The sequence below is a fragment of the Abramis brama genome (genome assembly GCF_963993115.1).
Source record: "Abramis brama genome assembly, chromosome: 9".
NCBI classification, from domain to species: domain Eukaryota; kingdom Metazoa; phylum Chordata; class Actinopteri; order Cypriniformes; family Leuciscidae; genus Abramis; species Abramis brama.
The window spans coordinates 15,529,156-15,551,891 of NC_139971.1; the positions used below are offsets into that span (position 1 = coordinate 15,529,156).

At 36.5% G+C, this 22,736-nt stretch overlaps 2 protein-coding genes across 4 annotated transcripts; both read left to right on the forward strand.

The window, feature by feature from the left end:
- The first annotated feature begins 1,163 nt into the window (after positions 1-1,163).
- Positions 1,164-17,896, forward strand: mvda (mevalonate (diphospho) decarboxylase a). 3 transcript variants are annotated; one of them, XM_084123928.1, is made up of 11 exons: positions 1,164-1,262; positions 2,341-2,420; positions 3,338-3,408; positions 3,535-3,649; positions 3,740-3,886; positions 3,962-4,161; positions 5,939-6,013; positions 9,077-9,295; positions 17,123-17,238; positions 17,363-17,471; positions 17,657-17,896. In XM_084123928.1, the coding sequence occupies exons 2-11, from the start codon at positions 2,345-2,347 to the stop codon at positions 17,744-17,746; spliced, it is 1,218 nt and encodes a 405-aa protein (XP_083980054.1). In that variant the 5' UTR covers positions 1,164-1,262; positions 2,341-2,344; the 3' UTR covers positions 17,747-17,896. The 3 variants fall into 3 exon arrangements, with proteins under 3 accessions (XP_083980054.1, XP_083980052.1, XP_083980053.1); XM_084123926.1 differs by lacking the exon at positions 1,164-1,262 and adding an exon at positions 1,816-2,100; XM_084123927.1 differs by lacking the exon at positions 1,164-1,262 and adding an exon at positions 1,819-1,856.
- Positions 17,897-19,630: 1,734 nt separating this feature from the next.
- On the forward strand, positions 19,631-22,214 carry cyba (cytochrome b-245, alpha polypeptide). The gene is made up of 6 exons (XM_084123930.1): positions 19,631-19,794; positions 20,208-20,277; positions 20,465-20,539; positions 20,756-20,839; positions 20,946-21,027; positions 21,632-22,214. The coding sequence occupies exons 1-6, from the start codon at positions 19,737-19,739 to the stop codon at positions 21,821-21,823; spliced, it is 561 nt and encodes a 186-aa protein (XP_083980056.1). The 5' UTR covers positions 19,631-19,736; the 3' UTR covers positions 21,824-22,214.
- The last annotated feature ends 522 nt before the right edge of the window (positions 22,215-22,736 follow it).

The following is a 22,736-nucleotide window of genomic DNA, read 5'->3' on the forward strand; positions in this document are numbered from 1 at the left end:
CACACACAAATTTGAATGAGCTGATTAGAAGGCATTGAGCAAAAATTAAGAAAAATAAATTTTAGTGAAGAGAAAAATCGATACATAATACTATGCAGGGACAGTCGCACATTTGTAAGTGTGAATTAAGTGACCAAATACTTTTTGGGGAAACTGTATACATCTTCTGTAAATATTTATAATATTGGACATCTTCTACGCAATGAATATCTCATTCTGCCAATCAATTCACTACCACTAAACTACCATGACCACTAAAGAACTACCACTAAATATTGTTTTAGAAACTTACTGCCTTATCTCAACCCCTCAGCAAACCATGTAGGTATAGATGAGAAGAAATCAATATTGCAACAGAAACTATCGACTCTCTCTCTCTCTTTTTTTAACACTTAGACACGGTTGCTCCTTTGCGCTCATCCTCTGCTCGGGTAATTTTGACACAAACTTTTAATTTGAAAGAATTGAGAGCTCATTGGAGTGGTCCAAGACATTTTTCTTGCACTTGAACTTGGAATACAAACACACACACAAATTTACTGGATTCAATGATTTTTTTTTGTTGTAATAGTAACAAATACTTGGACAAATAACACATCTGGGAATTCCCATTAGGTGAATAGGGGATTCCTTTCTCATACTATGGTGATATGAAAAAATCAAAATGTCATAAATAATTTACCCTTATTCATAATTCATTCCTCTACCTCAAGAAAGACCTGACCCTCCTGCCGTAGATCAACCAAATCATTTTTTGAAATGTTGTGGGGTCATTCATGTGTTAGCCTAAAGAATAGTTTATCAAAACAATCATTTCAGGGACATTGTGAGTTACAGGCTAATGTTTTTTTTCCTTCTGTGCATTAAAATGAAGGCTTTGTGAAACTGCACAGCTTTTCCAGTTTTTTAAATGACATACTCCTTCCTACACCAACTACAAACACATTTTCTATCATGTGAAATACTTTCCATTCTATAATGTTTCTATCTATGAAAGACGATGGAACCAATCATGGGGCGGGCGGGCGATATGCAGGCTGAAGCCAGGGGCACGTTCAAGTTCAAAACGGTGCGCAACGTTTTGCTACGGTTTCCGGGTTGAACGTCATGTTTCCTGGAAACGGCGTGCACCGGTGTGCAACGGGGTTTGAGATACGTTTTCTCTTGTTTGGTGGGTGTGTCAGAACTGCAGTCCAATCAGCAGCAACGTGTATATAAAGCAAGCGGTATTAAAGTGAACTCGCACAATGGATTCAAGGAAAGTAATTTACATTTAATTTAGTTCGATGCAGCTCGGTATACGCAACAACTGAGGATATTAGAAGACATGTTTGTCATAAGTTTTATTGTAAAAATATAGGATATAAACATAATGATGTAGTTGTTTATATTTTTAGCTTCATTGCAAGTGTATGACATTTGGTATAGAAATAAACAATGGTAATTAAGTGCTTTTCCTAAAAATGAGAAAGAAAATACAGGGTATTAAAACAGTATGAACTACAAATAAAGTCAGTATGTGAGGCTAAATAGATGTGTTTTAGTCTGAATTAGGTAAGATGTGCTTCCATTTCAGTTTCAGCAATCCCTTCACTCGATTGGGATGTTCTCTTTTGTTCTGGGCGGCAAGTGCAGTAACTGTAACATCGGGCATATTTTGTAGTATTAAACACATATTTATACCGACTTCATCAGGCTCAGAAAATTCTTCACAAAGAACACAAAGAATGGCCTTCTCAGCTGCCATAGTTGCAACTCTTGCGTCATCAGAACAGTGTGTTAAACGCATCACCGTTTCTGTTTAAAAAACGTTGTGCAACGTTTTGTCGGGGCTGAACGCAGCCCAGGTCCTTCTTGTATGTTTTGGCTGAATTTTCGTTGTATTTACACAGTTTTGACCATCAGGCGTCACCAGCGTGTAACGTTTCGAGAACTTCTAACTAGTGAATCAATTGATTCAAAGTCTCGAAAAGCTTCGTTTCTCCTCTCACTACCATAGACAGTAAAAGAAGGCTCACTACTGATCCGTTTTTGAGCACCGGTGATACTGAGCATGCGCGGAGGATCTGGCTTTCTATTCGACAAATCCGCTGACTATCTGTGCGTGAAACCATGGTCCGATCCCAATCATTGGTTCACTTGATATAGGGTTGTACGGTGATCTCTCTAATTGGTCAAATACGAATCCTCGTGTTCAGCGTGACCCAATCCAAATTTACTGTTGTGTTCATTTGCTTTCTGTTTTAAGCTGTCAAGCAGTAGCCGGTCTCCAGTGCACGTTGTATGTGTAAATAATTCACTTTTGTTAAATCATCTGTTTGTCAATTATTTTACATTTAGAAATATGCTGGAAAGCAGTCACCAGAATCTTGCTATGGTCACCTGCACGGCACCAGTGAACATCGCGGTCGTCAAATACTGTAAGTGTGCATGTCTTTCAAACATAATGGATTCATTTGTGATTATTATAAGATGTTCTAAAGTTTTTTTTTGTCCTTACTATGTTCTTTTTATTTTCATATTTGTTTATATATATGTATATATTATTATAATTATTATTGTGAGCTCGTTGCAGCCACTATATAAAATATATATAGTGGCTGCAACGAGCTCACAATAATAATTCAAAGCAGTTTCACAATAATAACAGAAGATAACAGAATTAATTATGCAAACACCAAAAATAAGACACGTTCCAGTTTCTGCTGTAAAGCTAAAGCAAGATAATATGGTCGTTATTCAGTTCAATTCAATTAATTTAAGTTTAGTTCTCATCCGATAGTGTCAATGCAGTCTAATCAGTAATATTGCTGGATATTAAGACCACAGACAGGGTTTAAGATTAAGCCAGGATTAGGCTTTAGTTCAATCAGGTAATTTAAGTATCTTTAATAATGTTCCTTAGAAAAATACCTTACTGGTGTGCATCTTGAGACAAAACATTGGCACTGACATATTTTAAGAAATGGCAGTGAAGGTTGCTTTAATTTAAAACAGCTCAAACATGCATTTTAGTCTGGGACTAGGTTTAAGCCTTGTCTGTGAAACCGGGGGTAAGTGTCCCCAACTAAGCAAGCCAAAGGCAACACTGGCGAGGAAACCATAAATCTCCAAAGCTCCAGCTGATTAGAAGGCATTGAGCAAAAATTAAGAAAAAATAATTTTAGTGAAGAGGAAAAATTGATACATAATACTACAGTGACAGTCACACATTTGTAAGTGTGAATTAAGTGACCAAATACTTTTTGGGGAAACTGTATCTTCTGTAAATATTTATAATATTGGACATGTTCTACTCAGAGTTTTGTTGAGTTATTACTTATTGCCATTGAATCAGGGGGGAAACGCAATGAAGATCTCATTCTGCCAATCAATTCATCCCTCAGTGTGACACTGCATCAGGAACAGGTGACTGATAGTCCCCATATTATTAGCCCTGTCAACACTGGTCGCTTTACCACAATGCATTTTAAGAGCTCCAGATTTTTAGCTGTAACAGCAAGGTTGCCATTATATACTATAATTATTTCTCAGCTTAAAACAACTACAACAATTGCATGCAGCAGAAGTTTTCAGCAAGACCGCATCTGGCTGAATGGCAAGGAGGAGGATATCAGCTGCCCCAGGTTGCAGTCATGTCTGCAGGAAAGTACGTCCCTGACTTTCAGAACATTAACATTATTAAGCACTGTATGACAGGAGCTGTCATTGTGATATTAAACTCATTTTAATTCACCAGTTCGAAGGTTAGCTCGCAAGAGACGGAATACTGGTGATCCAACTTCTGATATCAGCGTAGTGTCCCATAAGGTCCATATCTGCTCTGTGAATAATTTCCCCACTGCTGCTGGCTTGGCATCCTCTGCAGCAGGCTATGCCTGTCTGGGTAAGTAAAAAAAGAAATTACATAAAATGAGACTCTGTGCTCCTGATGATGATGTGAAAACTTGGGTTGTTTTAGTGTACACACTGTCACAGTTGTTCGGTGTGGAGGGTGAGCTGTCTACAGTGGCGCGACAGGGCTCTGGCAGTGCATGCAGGAGTTTGTACGGTGGCTTCGTCCAGTGGAAGATGGGGGAACGGTCAGATGGGAAAGACAGTATCGCTGAACAAGTGGAATCTGAGTCGTACTGGCCAGAGCTCAGAGTATTGATCCTAGTGGTGAGTGTGTGGATTTAACTCTTAGAATGGCAGCAGCATACATACAATGTGGATAATATTTTATTAAAGATTTGAACCCTCTGCTCTTAAAAACATTAGTGTGTCGTCAGCAATTTTTATAATATTTAAAATGGTACCATGGTATCAATATATTTTTTATATGCTATCATCATGGTAATACTATGAATGGGCATCTGTTCTTGAAAGTAGCACCAATGATCGATTCAGAAAGCAATGATGGGTTATGATCAATGAGTGGCTTTACTAAATCCGTAATCACGTATACACACATTCACTTGAATCTTGCTCTCAAAACACAGGATGCATTCCTTTCCAATAGTTAGACAATGCATAACCGAATAGAACAGAGCACATGGTTTTGAGAGAGATTCTTTATATTATATTAAAAAACCCACTAGCCACAGTAAATACACAGTCAAGGCAACTGGGATGAATATGGCGGTGTGCTTAAGATAATTACAATAATTTGCAGGAACAGCAGAAATATCGCTTCTGAGTTGGTCAGCAAGTCCACTGTTCTTTTGTACTTTGTAATAGGATATCTGTCACATGTACATAGAGCAACAATTTAAACATTGCTGACATTAGTGTATCCGGGAAGTTTTTATACGAAGTGTCTTTGTCCTTCTGGATGCAAAAACGGGTTTAGTGACTGGAAAATCACACACTTTATGAGGAATATAAGTCTAAAATGAACATCTGTCTTAAGTAATCAGGCACAAGTAGTCAACAAAAGTGGTGTGTATTTCACATTCACTACATCAGTGTATCACAGCATGTTGACAAAGCACTAAAAAGTTGCCACAGTTACTCCCAAATACTTTTCAATTTTATTCTCAACACACACAATGTTGTGAACAAAATGTTCATGGTTATTTTAGCAGTTGTATTAAAACATCAGATGTACAACTTTGACTGTTAAAGTTTAAACCTTTGTATTTGTGCAATGATTTTTTTTTTTTACTTTATTTTTATACAACTTTTCAGAACAAAGACAAACATTAACAAACAAGTCAACACAGCTTCATGGGTATTTGCATGGAAATTATTTCAAAATGTAACATAAAAAAACCCCAAAAAACCTCCATAATCAGCTATTACAAGAGATCCTTGAGTAAACATAAGTCAACAGGTTATCATGTAAACATACTTATACACACTTATAGACACATACATTCGTAGACATACATACAAACACAAATACTCTCATGTCCATACCCATACTTTCATGCAGCTTGAAGTAATATTCTCTCACGGTGGTTACATGTGTGATAGGAATATTTATATATATATATATGTGTAGTCCATTTCCCCCAGTGTTTTTCAAAAGTCTCTTCCTGTAGTCTTAACTTGAATGTCAGTCTTTCCATTTAATACATTTCTGTGACAGTTTGTTCCAATTGAGTTTGTATTTGTGCAATGATTAACTCACAGTTAAGTAGGCAGTTGTGCTGTCTGGGACAAATAAAAAAAAAAAAATCATTAGCATTTACACTATAAATGTGATGGAATCCCATGAATTTCTAAGTGTATATACACTTGCCCAACTCACTTGTTTTTACTGGTCAGATCATGAAAAGACATAAATGCTCTGCAAGATGCATTCGAGAGGTCTCTGGTCACTGGTGACCAGTTAAAGCATTTTAAAACACACACTTTCCCTCAACAGATATAAACAATTTACTCTGAGATCTTGGAAAATGTCTATTTGTCAGCTACTCATTTCTGTATCTGATATGAATATGTTTTCTCTCAGGTGAGTGCTGAGCAGAAGTCTGTTGGGAGCACGTCTGGAATGCACACTAGTGTGGAAACAAGTCAACTTCTGAAGGTACAAATGATTCATCATTTCTGTTTGTCCTTACTGGGGGGTGTATTTTAGCAATATAACACAAGCATGAGTGTTGTTGTTCTGAATATCTGCATGGGTAATCAGCTGCCCTGATTTTCTGACTGCAAGAAGGAAAAAACAGCAAGTTAATGTTGATTAACTTACCTTTTAGACACAAGTTGCCAGTTACTTTGTGTATTTTTGCTCCGTCAACGAAAAACTCCAAACAAACTCCAAAAATCACAAATAACGTTTTGTTACTGAATGAATCAGTGGGCTTGTCTCAATACCCACACGTAATTTGTAAAACTGCTTTTTATCATTTAATGAGAAGCACCACAATTAAATTGTGCTGTCTGTTACATACACTGTCACATTTAACCAAATTTATTTTAAAGTGCAAAGCATTGAAAAGCAAAATATTTGAAAATTGTTTGAAAAATAACTCCTATAATACAGATTTAATCAGGGAACAACAAATTGAACAGGTAGTCAGACAGAGATCTTATAACATAACACAAGATAGTAGCCGAAATGACAGTGAAACAGTGAACGAAAACATCAGTTAACAAAACATAAATAAATGTTAGTCTTGAAGGTCTAGAGAAGGGTTCCTCAAATCCGGTCCTGGAGGGCCACTGTCATGCAGAGTTTAGATCCGATCCTGAGCAAACTCACCTATCTGCAATTTTCTTGATCAGAGTTGGAACTAAACTTTGCAGGACAGTGGCCCTCCAGGACCGGATTTGAGGAACCCTGGTCTAGAGTAAGGAGACAACAGCTTGTTCCAAAGCTTATGAGCTGATATGCTGAATGTCCTATCTCCAACAGTAGATAGTTTGAACTTGGGTAGTACAATCAAATTCTCAGAACTTGATCTAAGAGTATGGGTAGGAACATAAGGATGTATTAACCATGTGCTAAACCATGGCAAGCCTTAGAAACTAGGACAAGTATTTTTAACTGAATGCTTTACACAATAGGGAGCCAGTGCTGTTGCTGAAGGATAGGAGTGATGTGAGCTGATTTTTTGTTCAATGATTTGTTTATAGTAATTACGACATGGCGTGAACGCAGCATGATATGCTTCCGTTTTCTTTTTAAATTGTTTACAACACATTACCGACTGTGTTTACAAGGAAACTCGCAGAGACAGACATTTAGAATTTTTGCGTGCATATGTCCATTAATTTGCAAATCTCATTTTATTTGTAATTTGTTTATTTGTATTAATAATTATACATTTTTGTGAATTTCTTTTCATTTATTTGTGAATCTCAGTCTATTTATTTTGAATAAAAATAACCCCATAGTTCACAGGGGTTTGAGGTGCTTGAACGTCGTGAACAGCCGCCGTCACAGGTGAGGGCAAAAGTTTATAAATAATAGGTTAGGAACAGTCCAAAAATGTCTTTGACGATTATTTGAAAATTATAGATCAAAAAAGAGGAAAACACAGATGATGACGTTGAAGGTGGTGGTGGTTATGATAATGATGATGATCCATTTAATCCAAACATATAGTCTAAACATCGCCTTACACGAGTCAAGACAACAGCACTTTAAAGTAGCAGGAAACACTCATCCAAACATCCAGCGAGGCAGACCGGTGGAAGATCAATGATTAACCATAAAACAAACTGACAAGCGACTTGCAAGCAATTAACAAATAATCAACAAAACAACAATAGCTATGTTTCCACCCAAAGCTGCAAATTTAACGCATGCGCAAAATTGGAATATCGCATAAAACATTTGCAAATAAAGCACCGTTTCCATCCAGTGAGCCAAAGAGAACAAAATCGTCACTTCCTGATAAACTGCCGCTAAATATCACTAAGAAATATCACAGTAAGAAATAAGTTGCTGCAGAAAGAGAAGGCACTGTATATAATAATTTCATATATAATAAATGACTTGCGCCCCAGAGCATGCAGACTGAACACAGTAAAGTTATCTTGCTTTCACAGGCGGATGCCTACTGTTTGGAAACTCAGTCGTGTAAGACAGTTCTGGGAGGTAATTATACCCAACCACTTTGACAACAGACTTTACTCAGGCATTTCAGAACAACCAAAACAGCATTTCAGATGCTGTGCAGCGAGATCAATCTGCTAGTTGGTCCAGTTATGCCGTCCCATCACATAGACGATGATGCGCATCAAGGAATTTATTCAGTAAATGTGTTTCTATCGTAGTTTATGCAGTTTATCGTAGTATCTTATCAGTTAAAATAATTATCCGACTCAATTGAGCGCATACGTTTTTTTATTCACATTTTTAGAATTTATGTGCATTTTGGTGTTTCCATCCAGTGTTTTTTTTTATGCAATATTCCAAAATGTGCATACAAATAGGTGGCTGGAAATAGCTAATGAGAAGCAACACATTGTGCACAGTGTACTCTCACCGGAAGTCCTTAAAAGAAAAATGTGTAAATAAAGCTATGTAAAATCTTTACTTAAAGGTAGGGTAAGCAATTTTGGAAAGGCTTTGAAAGCATGAGATCCCATCCTCCCTTCAGAGCGCTCTCCAAAGCCATGCCACCTTCAAAACACATAAACGCACACAGAAGAGTTTACAAAGCGTCACAAAACGAGAGACGGCATTAAATTACCTCATGTCTCAAAGCACATAACTAATTGTAATTCGGACCCACTTGAACACTTGGGCCACATACAGGAAATAAGTCATGTATGTAGGCAAGTGGTCAAGTGCAAAGACCGCACGTGTGGGTATTGGGACAATTATTGAATGGATAATTCAGTGACTCACTCAAAAAGACTTGCGTAATGATGTTAACCTGCAGAAGGAATCAATGAAAAATCCCCACCAATAATGCAAAAATGATCAGTCTGTCTAGAACAAACAGAAAAGCAGAGTGATGCAAACAAGATCAAATTTAGTACTGTAACCAGCTGCTACAGTATATAACTTAAATTAGTTTGCAGTCTAAATTTACATCTGTTTTAATTTAGCAGTGGAATACAAGTTAAGGTAATTTAGGTTTGTTTTATTTGCATAGGTTAGGTATACAAGTTCACCTACTATACTCTTCCACAGTACCGGGCAGATGTTGTGGTGCCCTGTCGTATGGTGGAGATGATCAGGGTTATTCGCCAACGAGACTTCCCAGCATTTGGTGAGCTGACCATGAAAGACAGTAATCAGTTTCATGCCACCTGCCTGGACACCTACCCACCAATATTCTACCTGAACAACGTATCCCACCGAATCATCAGCCTTGTGCACCGCTACAACCAGTTCTATGGAGAGACCAGGGTGAGCACATTACAACTAAATATTCAGATATTTAATCTTAACCTTGCCAAACTTGCAAACTTGGACAAATCCAGTGATTATTTCATTCTTGAAAGAGCTCATGATGTCAACCTAGTACCATGTAAACACAACTTTTGATTCCAAGAGGATGATGAAACCAATGTTCCTTTTACTCTTGAAAGTTGAGTTAAATCAGCCAAACAGATCAACACTCACTAGAAAGTATTTCTGTGTGCAATATGCATCAGAGGATCAGTGAATGGACTGTGGACATGACATCTGAGGTTGAGTCTATCTAAGGAGTCTTGCAACCTCTAGTAAAGACATCAAATGACCAAACACAGATGATGTTCATCTAGTTCTAAAACTAATTGTAAGGAGGACATAGTATAGTGTTAGATGCTGTCATCATATTGTCCAGGATAATGGATCCAGTTTCTTTACCAAATCTCATTAAAAGATATCTGTTTTTGTCTGATACCTAAATCCAGTTAACACTGTTTTTGTCTGATATCCAAACTAGTCATCAACTAATTCTTCTATCAGCCCAAGAGGCAGACAGAGGCAGGGGAAGAGCAGGAATCAAAAGACGAAGTAATGGTAAAAATGCTGCAGAGTTTGTTGAATCATTTCTAGTTGTGCCTTTCTTGATGCTTCAAGAAAGACTTCGTCTGACCAGCCCAGATTGTGAAGGCTGCTTCACAACATACTTGTAAAGGCAACATAACATATTATTAAACATTAAAGCAACACTATGTAACTTTTCAACCTTCATAATATATTTCCAAGATCCTTGTGATGGTACATCGACTTACAATAGGTTGAATGACACGTCTGCCATAGCCTGACGGGGTCTGTATCGCTTTTACTGGCACTATGTAACTTCGGGGTTCGGGTAGTAACCAGAGCACAAAAAAAACTACAAAATTCGACTGCTTTATGGCATATGTCACTTCCCCCACCACTTCGTCAAATTTGGACGTGAGAGGCCAACCAGCGTTTGTTTTCGGCTTTCGTGTGTATGTTTTTGTCATGGGGGCTGTTTACACCTGGCCACTTCATGCGTTTTCTCAGATCGGATAGCTATCCGATCGTGAAAAGTCCAGGTTTAAATGCCCTCCGAAACGCATTCGAGACGGATTTGAATCCGATCCTCAAACCACTTCAGGAGGAGGTCTGAGACGCATTCCAGACGAAACTGGACAAGTGTAAATGCATCTGGTTGTTGAAACCACATATGTCAATTGTACTCATCCCAAAAATGTTAAAAATAAATAAATAAATAAACGTGTGAGAGCGCGCGTGTTATAGGCTATATGTTATATCCAGATATGACGACGCGCTGGAACACGCATCACCGCAGATGAGCAACTGCATCAAGCCAACGTGCAAACTATCGCAAATCAAAGTGAAAGTAAGTCGCAGACGCTTAACACACAATCTTCATCATTAAAAGTAAAGAAACGAAATGATCTTACCAGGGCTGTTACTGCTCTCTCTTATTGAGGTCTTTGATTTTTGAATTTTCTTCAAAAAGAAAATTCTTTTGAATTTTAGCTGATGATCTATAAAATGCAGCTCATATCTGTTGCTTTCGGTGACGTGCACTCCATTAAATCTGCATATAGCGCGAGAATTGAAGATCGAATTTAAATCCGTTTCGCAAAAATACATTTATGTGACCAGGTGTAAATGGAATCGTTTTGATAAATCAGATAGCTATGCCTCACGAATTAGTTTGCCAGCTGAACTCAGGTGTTGTGAGGTGTATTTATCACGTAGTCCTGAGGGATATCAGACGACGCTGTTGACGTTGATTCCTGCGATTATCATGAGAACAGCTTTCAATATCTTGCACATAATTATCAGGACATAAATAAGCCTAACGTAGAGGTTGTAAATAGTGCACAATAGTTGTAAAAACGAGCACAATTTGAAAACTATTATGATAAATTGCAATAATCATGTCTAATGACATCATAACGGCCAATGTTATGAAATAATGCGACATACATTTAACTTAACTGATGTTATCTGGCATTTTGTAATGTTTACATTCCAATAAAAACAACACAAATTAAATTATACAGTAGGCCTAGACTATAGACTATTTACTTGTGATTTAGCTGCAATCATGTAAAAACGTTATAATATAATATATTTACGACAGTGCAAGTATTCCACAGCGACTCTAGAGGTCGCTGTTTGACAAAAACACAATTTCTACTTAGTGTGGCTTTAATAAAAAAAAATCTATAAAATGAGTGCATAAATCAAATAAGATATACGTGCTAATTCAAAGGTCTTCAACCTGGGGTCTGCAGCAGTACTGCTGGGAGTCAAAAATTAAAACGGGGGTTAAAAAACACAAAGTCAAATTTATATATAATATTTGGTTTTTAAAAGATTAATACATTCACAGCTTTAATAAAACCCACATCACGTGGATGTACAATGTAGTGGCAATTTGTCCTCAACTTAAATCAAACAAGAAATCAAAATAAAATAAACAAACTCAAAATCAAACGGCCACTGAGGCACTTAAAGATTGAATCTTACGCAGGGCACAATAAGTCCAATGTCCAGGCAAGCATATCGTTCATGCGGTTTATTTCCATTTGAGCAAGCATACAAACAAATGGCGTCTGCAGCCTCTCTTTCCCTGGTAAAAAACCAACAACCTTTCCCAGTGCCTGCCTGTCCTAAGTGTAACCACCAATATATACATGCAAACAGGTGCTCAGTACTATCAAAATAAAAGTCCCCAAAAAGATACTCAAATTAACTAAAATAATAACATTAACATTCTGTATCTACATCAATAAAATAATCATGCAAATTATTTAAGGTGAAACAAAATAAAGTAATTTAATTATTAACTTAATTACAAAACAAGGAAATAGCTCCAACATACAATATAGTCAATGAGATGTGATTGTTTTCGTAGACTGAGCGCTATAAAACTGTAAAACTCTATTGGCTAATAATTTATACAATTTAGCTCTCCAGAATGGATCGCTTTGCAATATCTACACACCCTGAGCATGCAATTCCTCCACCTCTTTAGAAACACCTGGTGCAAATCCAGATGTGGAGGCTAATAAACCCACTCATGCCCGGTTCTACGGAGGTGTTAAGAACCCTCAAATGAAAGCAAGAGCACTCTGCAAGTTGATACTGTAATAATATCACATTGGCGAAACAGATTTGGCAAACTCTCCAGTGCATATTTGTGTTTTGGCTCTGGAGAATGTCAAATGTTTCTATTCACAATGTGTTTTTGCAGCGGTGAGCAATTTAGCCAATCACAGACATGTTTGTTGATCTCTTGAACACAATGGCCAATTAGAGGTGTTTGAGTTAGAATCCACTCACCGCTCAAAACAAAGCTCAAAACATCCTCTCATTAACAAAGTGTAGACTCAAAGAGTGGTCTTGGGCTTTTGAGGCTATATATAATCCATTGAATAAAACTTATGTTTTTCATGCAGCTTCAGGGACCCTTTACAGGGAAGAAAATGTTCCTAGGACCCTGTCATATTAATAATAACATTGATTAAGCCAAAAATCAATGTGGGTGAGAGTAATGAACATAATATGCTTGTTTTATTGGTGCAAACGTTGTAAATTTGTAAATGCACTTTTTAATAATAGGCTTCAGCTCAATTTTATTATTTACCTTATTTTCCAGAAAATCAGTCACAAATGGTCAAACTTGGGTTTAAAAAAAAACCCCAAAAAACCTGATAGCATTGGTGTATAAGTCACATTTTATTATTAGATTCAGAAATGTTAAATACTGGTAAATAAAACTGGTAAATTGACACTCTCTAAACACTATAGGGGGGACCAGGTATGGTTGTAACACCTTTAGCTTCAGCGTCTGTAACTCACTGAATTTTATACAAAGTACACACATTTGTTTACTACAAAAGGCACCCATTCAAACCTCTGTAAGAATATCACAGCCCTTATGAGTTGATGTCAAATACATGGTGTGCCTTTGTTACAATCTACCCCACTACCGGTAAGTTGTAACAATTAGACAAAAGAAGCAAAAACAGCAGCCACACCATGCTATAAACTTCAAAAACAATCCAAAAGAACAATACAAAACAATGCCTCTTTCTGTGATTGACCACAGCTCAAATCCACTTACTGTTTGACTCAGGAGGATGTGCATGTGTAAGTTAGACTACTAGAACAAACTTCCTTAGCGGTATTTATGCTTAATGAACACTCGACTGCAGTGTATTTGTGTAAAGAACGTGAGGATCTAATAAAAAACTATCTATGTGTGAATATTCTCAGAGTAACAAATGTTTTTAACCCTAGAGTGTAGGCTTGGTGGGCACATTTTACCCACACTTCCTTAGGCTTTGAGTTGCCAAATGGCTCCATATAGACACATAAAAGTTTTAATTGTCTATGGTCTCAGATTCCTCACCACTGGCTTTCAACATTGTCATCTCAACTGATCTGATTAACCTGCCCTTCTTTGAAACCTCACCAGTTCCTCTTTTTAAACACTGGCAGGCACACATCTATCTGCCCTTCTTCTCCACTGTCTAGGCATTCTATTATTAAAAAGAAACTGATCTTAGTTGTATGTAAGGGGATGGTTGTAACACTTTTTAAAGATGTGGTACAACCTACTCCACCCCTGTCAGCCAGTGTTTAGCTAGCCGTATTAGCTTATTGTTTGAAATTATCAGGTTAAAAATGCATCACATTTTAAGTGTGTGATGTGTGAAGGCCAAGTCTGCTAACCCATACTTGGAATTTGTCCTCTGCATTTAACCCATTCAAGTTAGTGCACACACATTAGGAGCAGTTAGTAGTGAACCCACACACACTGCAAACCGTGGACTCAAACACCCGGAGAAGTGGGCAGCCATTCACTGCGGCGCCTGGTGAGTGATTGGGGGTTATCTCAGTCATTTCCTGTCGGTATTGAAAATCGAACCCACAACCTTCGGGATACCAATCTGACCCTCTAACCATTAGGCCATTACTGCCCCAATTTTGCCTGAGAAACTATAATTGAATCTAATATAAGTTATATAATTTTATCTGCAAAAGTTTTAAGTACAAAACAAAATATAGTTTTAGTCAAAAAATTACATTCTTAACTAAAAATTTTCTGTTTTTTCTTTATAAAATCTGCATGTAACTATTTACAGCCTTGACAACCATTCATATGGATGTGGGAGAAAGTGGGTAACTAATGAAATGATCTGTTCGCTCGCGAATCCTCTCATTAACAAAGTATAAACTCTTGACATGAGTGGCCTTTGCGCTCTTTTGAGGCTATATATAACCTTGAAATAAAAGTTTTGTTTTAGAGCAGAGGTTTTCAAACTTTAGTTTTTAGAGTCAGGGTCCCCTTAGAGGAAAGAGAATTTTCCAAGGACCCCATCATAATTATAAATAAATGTGGGTGAGAGTAATGAACATAATATGCTTGTTTTATTGGTCAAAATGGTCCCCATTGTAAATGCACTTTTTAATAATAGGCTACAGCTCAATTTTATTAATTACCGTATTTTCTAGAAAATAAGTCGCACCAGGTCAAACTTGCATTTTTGAGAAAGAAAAAAAACCCCAGATAATTCGCTTTGGTGTACAAGTCACATTTTGTTATTAGATTAATAACAAATAATGAAATAATGTAAAATACTGGTAAATAAAACTGGTAAATTAACAAACTCTAAACACTATAGGGGGACAACCATTCATATGGGATCTGGGAGGAAGTGGGTAAATAATGAAAGGACTCCTAGCTTTTTCCAGGTAACAAAAATTAACCAAAACTTAGCAGAGATTACTACCTAGAAATATATAGAAACCTTGAAGTTTCTACACTTTGCTTTTTTGACGTTAAATGCATTATATAAGTCACTTTTAAATATAAATTGTTGCATGTCTTAGATGATAAAAACAAAACAAGACTTGTTGTCTGGATATACAGTATAGCAAATAATTTCATGGCCCCCCTGGCAATGGGTCACAGACCCCACATTAAAAAACCCTGGCTTAGAGGACCGAAGGCCAATTACACGCTGCTCGTAAGTGACATCTTCATATGCGGGATGCACTCTTGAAATTGCAGTGATTGACAGAGTGATAACCATAGCACGGTACAAAAATATGATGTCAGAATACTGTAGATACGCATTAAGCCATGTAAATGCAGACATAAGATTAACAGAAAAATATAGGTATCAAAATATTTAAACTATTCTATTCTATTCTATTCTATTCTATACTAATTGTAAAAGTAATGAGTTTACAGACTCTCTCTGTAAATATTCTTGTTATTGTGGACCCATTAGTTACACATTACATCTGCACTTTACTAGAGCTCCCTCACTCACTAATTTCAGAAGCACCCTCATTGATTTGATCTCACAGTAAAATTAAAATGTTTATACACCTAAAGATAAAGTTCAGGTAAATGTTTAATTGTCCATCTGACAGTAAAATTAAAATGTATGATTGCAAACCCGTTAAAATAATTGTGATTAAAACAACTGTAAACAACTAATGAATTGTGATTTTTACTGCAACATGTATGTTTGTTATGATACATAAATCTCAATTTTAACAATGAAAAGTAACATACAGACAATTAATCATGTGCAACAATAATGTGCATAGTTCTAATCAACTGTTGGTTGTGACTGTATGGTTGGTTTCTATTAATATTGAAGGCTATATGCTTAATATGTAGCTCTGTTTGACACATTTTGTATCGGGGGTCCCTGCTCCATGTCTCTATCGCCAGCTAAATCGTTAAATTAGTACACAGGTATAGCAGGTAATTTGAAGGAAACAAAGTAACAACACAAATAAAGTACAACAGATATATGTTAGCTCTCTTGAAACTGCACAAACAGGTTGCTATGAAGAATCCTTAGATCCTTCAATAGGATAGTATGGAATGGTATGATATAATTTAGTATAGTGTAGTATATAGTTAACCTGTTGACTCTGATAGTGTGTGGAATGTTTGTATGGTTTTAAGATGAACCCTAGACGGTGCACTTTAAATACTATTTTGTACTGTATATACTATATAAAATACTAAGGGCCAGATTTACTAACAGCTTGCACCATTTATGGGAGGAGAGTATTTAAAGTCCACATGAAATCAAAATTGACCATATTTACTTTGTTTGCCTAAATTGATCGTTTTGTGGTGAACAATTCATCCATGCAAGTCAATCCACACAAAAAAATTTTTTGGCTTCGTAATCTTTAATCAAAATCTGAAAATGCCCCTCCCCTCTGCATTGGAGGACCTTCCCTGATGACGTAGGTTTGAGGACTTGGGTTGGGAAACGCTTAACCACTCCCCTCAAACCGTTAGTCTGTTATGAGCGAGAGATGGAGAGGAGGAGCGCTAGAGTAAAACCCTGCCCTCTGTTCAATATTCCTTTTCACTGGGAAATACGTCACAACACTGGAGAAAAGTCGTTTGCAACTTCCGGTTCACGCGGACTTTAAATGAATCATGCAAGGTCATTGACTAAGGTCATTGACTAAGGTTTGCCTAGGAAATGTACTCAATATTTGCACCATTATTTAACGGGAAAATATTTTTCTTTTTTTTTCTTAAACCAAATGCTAATTTGCGCTGCTTTTGGTAGATTGCGTTGTTCATTATGGAAATGATCCGGCTGTGTCTGTGTAGGTAACGCTAATTTGCCCTGTTTAGTAAATCTGGCCCAATGTCTAATCTACGTCTCTTTCTTTAAATCTCAGCATACTCCTTTGTTTTGATGTAAGTGGATTGATGTATTTGCACCTTTTGTCTTGTTTTAGGTGGCATATACCTTTGATGCTGGTCCTAATGCTGTTATTTACACCTTGCAAGAGCACGTACCAGAGTTTGTACAGGTGGTTCGTCATTTCTTTCCCTCAGAAGCCAATGGATCAGAGTAAGTTGCTAAAATCAAGCATGCTGTTAATATTTTTACTTTGACATATTAAAACAAACACTGCAGCTCTTCACAAAACAAAGCACATCAAGTTATAACTCAACGCAGTAACTTTAATTTGCAGGTTTGTCAGAGGTCTTCCTGTATGTTCAGCTGACCTCTCTGAGGAGCTGAAGAGAGACCTTAATATGGAGCCAACTCCAAAGGGCATACACTACATAATCAGCACTAAGGTAAGCATCTGTAAACTGCATTAACTGTAAGGCACGTTCATCTATTATCTAATAGTTCTTTAAAAAGAAATAAAATACCTTGTTTGTCTCACTATATTTATGTAATACTATACCCTTATTGAATTCTGTGTCAGTGCAAAATGCATGACCTGTTTTATCATAATTGCTGCATAACCTGTTTTAAGGCTGGTCCTGGACCATGTGTGGTGGAGGATCCAAACCATCATTTGTTGGGTGTTGACGGGCTGCCAAAGAAGAATGCAGTTTCAGATTAACCTTAAAGATCCTTTTAGATCAAGAAAGAAAAAAAAAAGAATTTTTTTTTGCATAAATATATACTTTACTTTGTAAAATTTGTCTAAAGAGTACATTTACTTAAATAAAATAAATAAAAAATAAAATAAAATAATGATTTTTAATGATGACATGATTTGTCTTTTTGTATGGTCTGCAAAAAGGGATTTTTATCTTTGTTTCTATTTAGAAGCACCCATAAATACATGTATGTCTATGGTTTCACAGAAAAGAATATTGCAACTTTCTTTTCATGCTGATGGGTGTGCTTTTCAATCGGAACGCTGCATCCTAGTAAGGCTGCATATCTCAGCTGCCAAGTCACCACAATTCTTTGCACACATTCGGATCTCGAAAAAGAATCACCACAAAGGCCTCCTTTATCTGAGCCTATGCACCTAAATGTTTGACCAAAACAAAAAGCATTATTTGTGGGTAATTTTGTTTGTTTTGAAATGGTACAAAGTCACACCTGTGGTTTTCCGGTCAAACAAATGTCCAGCCTACAAAATAACATAGCTTATAATAAATATTCAGTCAAGATTCAATCTTTTTGTCAACTTGTTTTCTTTCAATTAGGACAGGTTTTGTATTTATTTTTTAAACTGACTGATTGTAGGCCTCATTGATCTGAGTCAGAAATGACCATCCATTTAAAATGAATGGAGGAGATCGAAAATAAGAGAAACACATGGGCCTGGTGAAACCTGGCTTAGATTAAGCCAGGATTAGTCTTTTAGTTCAATCAGGACATTTAAGTAGCTTTTATAAAAATGCCTTTAAAAACCCCCAAAAAACATTACTACTGTGCATCTTGAGACAAAACAACGGCACTGGCATATTTTAAGATATGGCAGTGCAAGTTGCTTTCATTTAAAACAGCTCAAACATGCATGCATGCACGTACACACACACACACACACACACACACACACACACACACACACACACACACACACACACACACACACACACACACTACTGCATTCCAGACGAGGTTTGGCGCGGGAATATACAAATTATGTTCCACTTCAGACCTCGGTAAATTCCTGGCAATCAGACGTCACGTTCACATGTTGTCCACATGATGTCGCCACGACACAACGAGAGCATATCGTGTTTTTGCGTCAATTATGTTAAAAAACAAACAAAAAACAGAACAAAAACAACATCGCTTTGAAAGCAGCTGACGAAAAGCACACATAAAGGTATTATAACATAAACTTAATATCTAATTAGACCCTTCTCCTTTTAAATTTGTAATTAATGTACTACTTTTTCTTGCCACATGTAGCCTACTTTTTTTTTAAATCCTTCTTTTTATTTTTAAGAACGAATTTGATATGTATCTAAACTCCTTGAAGAAATCTAAAAACTCTACTGCATGTAATGTAACACAAACAAGAGCTGCAAGAGAGCAGTTCGATTTTAGACTCGACCTCAACTCGTCTGAGCAATAATTTTTGCTGTCGTCCCGCCTCCTGTGGTCATCCTCTTTATTGACATGTCCACTCTAGCGCTTTAGTTTCCCTTTAACGAATTTACTGAATAATTTGATTAAATTCAATTCACATTTATTTGTATAGCGCTTTTCACATCGTTTCAAAGCAGCTTTACAATTAAGAAGAATCTGTTATCAGAGTTGACTGTCCAAGTAATGTACACAAATCACGCAGCTAATAAAGTATTAATTTACGGAAGAAACAATGAGCTCAGTTATTATTATAAGTTGTGAACAATGATTACAATATATAGAGAATGTAGCATAGGTGGAGCATGTTGATTCAGAGTTTGCGTCACATGTCCTCGCAGGAGTTGGAATCAATTTGATGAAACGTAGAGCAAAGTAAAAGCGGAAGTGATGAAATGAAAGGGTTGGGGTTACGAAACACTGGCCACTACCCACTTGTATTATAGAATTAAGTTGAAAATATACTTCATTTATCAGTGTCAGCACGCACTCAAGTGGCCATGGGGAAGATTGAGTGGGCTATGTGGGCTAACGAGCAAGCTCTGGCTGCTGGACTCAGTAAGAACACACATATACTCTAATTCTTTATCTCATTCTGTGTTTTTTTTTGTTTTGTTTTTTTGGCTGTCTAAAGCATTTAAACGAGGAAGTTACACTTACATTAATATTTGAATACTACATAACAAAAAGGTTTTAACGTATAAAACTGTAAGCGGTCGTTCATTCCGTGATGTTTTTTTTTTTTTTTTTTAAATTATTGTATAGCCTATTATTTATTTATATTAAAACCAAGAAGTTGATTTTCAGTAGGCTATCTGAGCTAATTGTTAAATGTGAAAGAACAATGTTTAAATTCTTATATAGGTCTACTATTTTTATCTTAAAATATATATATATGTCAGTTAATGCAGGCTTGTGTGACATTTAAAAAAAAAAAAACATGACGACATTAAACTTTTTTCCTGTTGCAGTTTATGCGACTGGTGGAATCGTCGGAGTTGCCGGTCAGTTCAGAGGCTGGCAGTTTGCAGCGTTCGGCATGTATCCTTACAACCTCTGCAGGAATCTTTCCTATTAATGGCTTTGATTTGACCTCATTTTTCATTTTCTTTTCCTCATTTGTTCTTTTAGTCTTTCGGCTGATAAAGTAGCCTTCCATTTTTTGTTGTTGTTGTAAAGTTCCCAAGTGTATTTCTAGTGTATACATTTATTTCCTTTACTGTGATAGTGCTGCCGGTGTGTTTGTGTGTTTGCTTGAATATCCGCGCAGCAAACGGGGCAAAGGCACCAGCGTTGAGAGAACGTAAGTCTTTAATATGTATCAATCTGACCTCATTTGAGACTGTAAGTTATTACAGGAAGTAGCCTACAGCCTGGTGATTTCACCACATAAAAACATTTTGGACTGAGTCATTTGTATAGTGAAAACTTCCTTGTGTGCTGCCTTTGAATCATACACTTTTCTTGAAAGGCTTTTTTGTTTTAATATATATGTATATATATTTATTTATTTTGTTAGTGGTCAGTACTGCTTCACAGCATGTGTAAAGGCTTTTGGACCCCTGACCAGAAACTATTACATCAGAGCGTTCTTGCACGCTGCGTAAGTCTGTCATTCTTCTGTCAGTTGTTGTCATGTGTCCATGAACTTTTATTGTTGCGGGATAAGACAGCAACTTACCTGTGTTTCTGTGTGTGTTACCCTGCAGGCTGTGTGTTCCTGGAGGATTCATGTTAGCCACAGTTCTGGGAAGTGTGTGTCTAGCAATTGCCAGTTTAATCTACCTTTCGGTAAGTTCCTCCAAACAGATCCAAAATAATTCAGTGACTGAATGAATGTGAGTGCAACCACAACTAAAAGAAGATAGGAAACTAAAAGAAGATCGTATTGCTTCATGTTCAGATGCTTCCTCTTGTAAAATCCCCCTTTTCACTTTCAAACTGGTACAGTGAACAGTTCAACCAAAATGAAAATTCTGTCATTTGCTCACCCTCATGTGGTTTCAAACTCGTTAGACGTTATATGTAGTCCATATGCACATTCTGTGAAACATTCACATTCTCCTTTTAAGTTCTACTGAATAAAGAAAATGTTAATGAGGTAAATTATAAAAGAATTTTCCTTTTTGAGTGAACTCAAGCTTTAAAAACATATATGGTTCTTTGTCTTTGTGCTGACAAGTGATGCTGACAGATGATATAAGTGTATGATGATCCATCCCACAGTATTTTAGTACAGTGTATTTAACTTCATTAGACTCATATGAAGTCACTTAAAGAAGTCTTGGGACAACATCTATGTTTGGATGTATTTAGTTGTGTGGCAACATGGCCTTGTTGTAAAGATTATTCACATTAAATTCAGCCTTTTGTACATGATTGTACTGCATCACAGGCAGCTATTCATGGAGAGCATTGGGAGCCAATACTGCCCCGGACAGAGCCACCAAAGCGTGTTGGGGAGAGCATCAAAGAACCTCCTCAAAACCCTCCACCTCGACCTCCTCCCGAACTCCGCCGAAAGAAAGTGGATAACCTAGAGACTGCAGCGTATGACAATCCCATGTCTGTGACCATCAACGAATAAAGATTCCAGTGTGAAAACAGTTTACCTATCATTCAAGGAGGCTTCAGCAGCAAGTAACTGAAATATGAAGCATTTATGATGAGTTTAAACTGACAAACTGCATCAAAACACACATATAGATAGATGAGAGAGATATGGCATTGACTTGTATTGTGTTTATTTTATTATATCTTGGGTGTGATCTTAATCAATTTTATACATCCCTGTTACTTTCATACATTTTCATTATTATTGTCACTGAGGAGCGATTTTTATCATCTAATATAATAATAGAAGGAAAAATATGTTTACTTGGATGCTGTCAAAATGTTAACAGTGATTTTGTTTATTTATCTCAAGAGAGTGTGTTATGTGTTCATTTGTACTTACAATAAACTCAGGATTTGCTTCATTCAGTTATTTGTCATTTATAGAGTTAAAATATTGCTAAGTTTCATTTCCTCTTTTTTGTGTTGTGCGTATAACCTAATGTTGAGTGACTTGTAAACATTTTCAAAATGTAGGGAAATTTTTCTTTGTGAATGCACCATATTCATAACCAAAGCAAATAAATGCACAATTGTCATTATGTAATGACAAAGGGTAAATCAGATAAACCACATCTTTATGTTTTCATAATCACTGTTACACCACAAGGAACAAGGAAGTTAATCTTGCTCGAAAAATTCTGTGTTCATTTTATGGTCCAGTAGCAGAAGACGATCCTCTACAGTTTTTTTACGATTGCTTAAGCACGGTTTTACAAAACTAGGCTCATTTTGTCAAAACACTACACACAATTCACACATTCTCACACACAAGTAGCAGAACACAGTTCTTTTGCAAAATGAAACACTTCATTCAAAACTTTACAATAATTTAACAAAACACAATTTTTGACAATGCATATAGCACACACATGGTTGATACAATC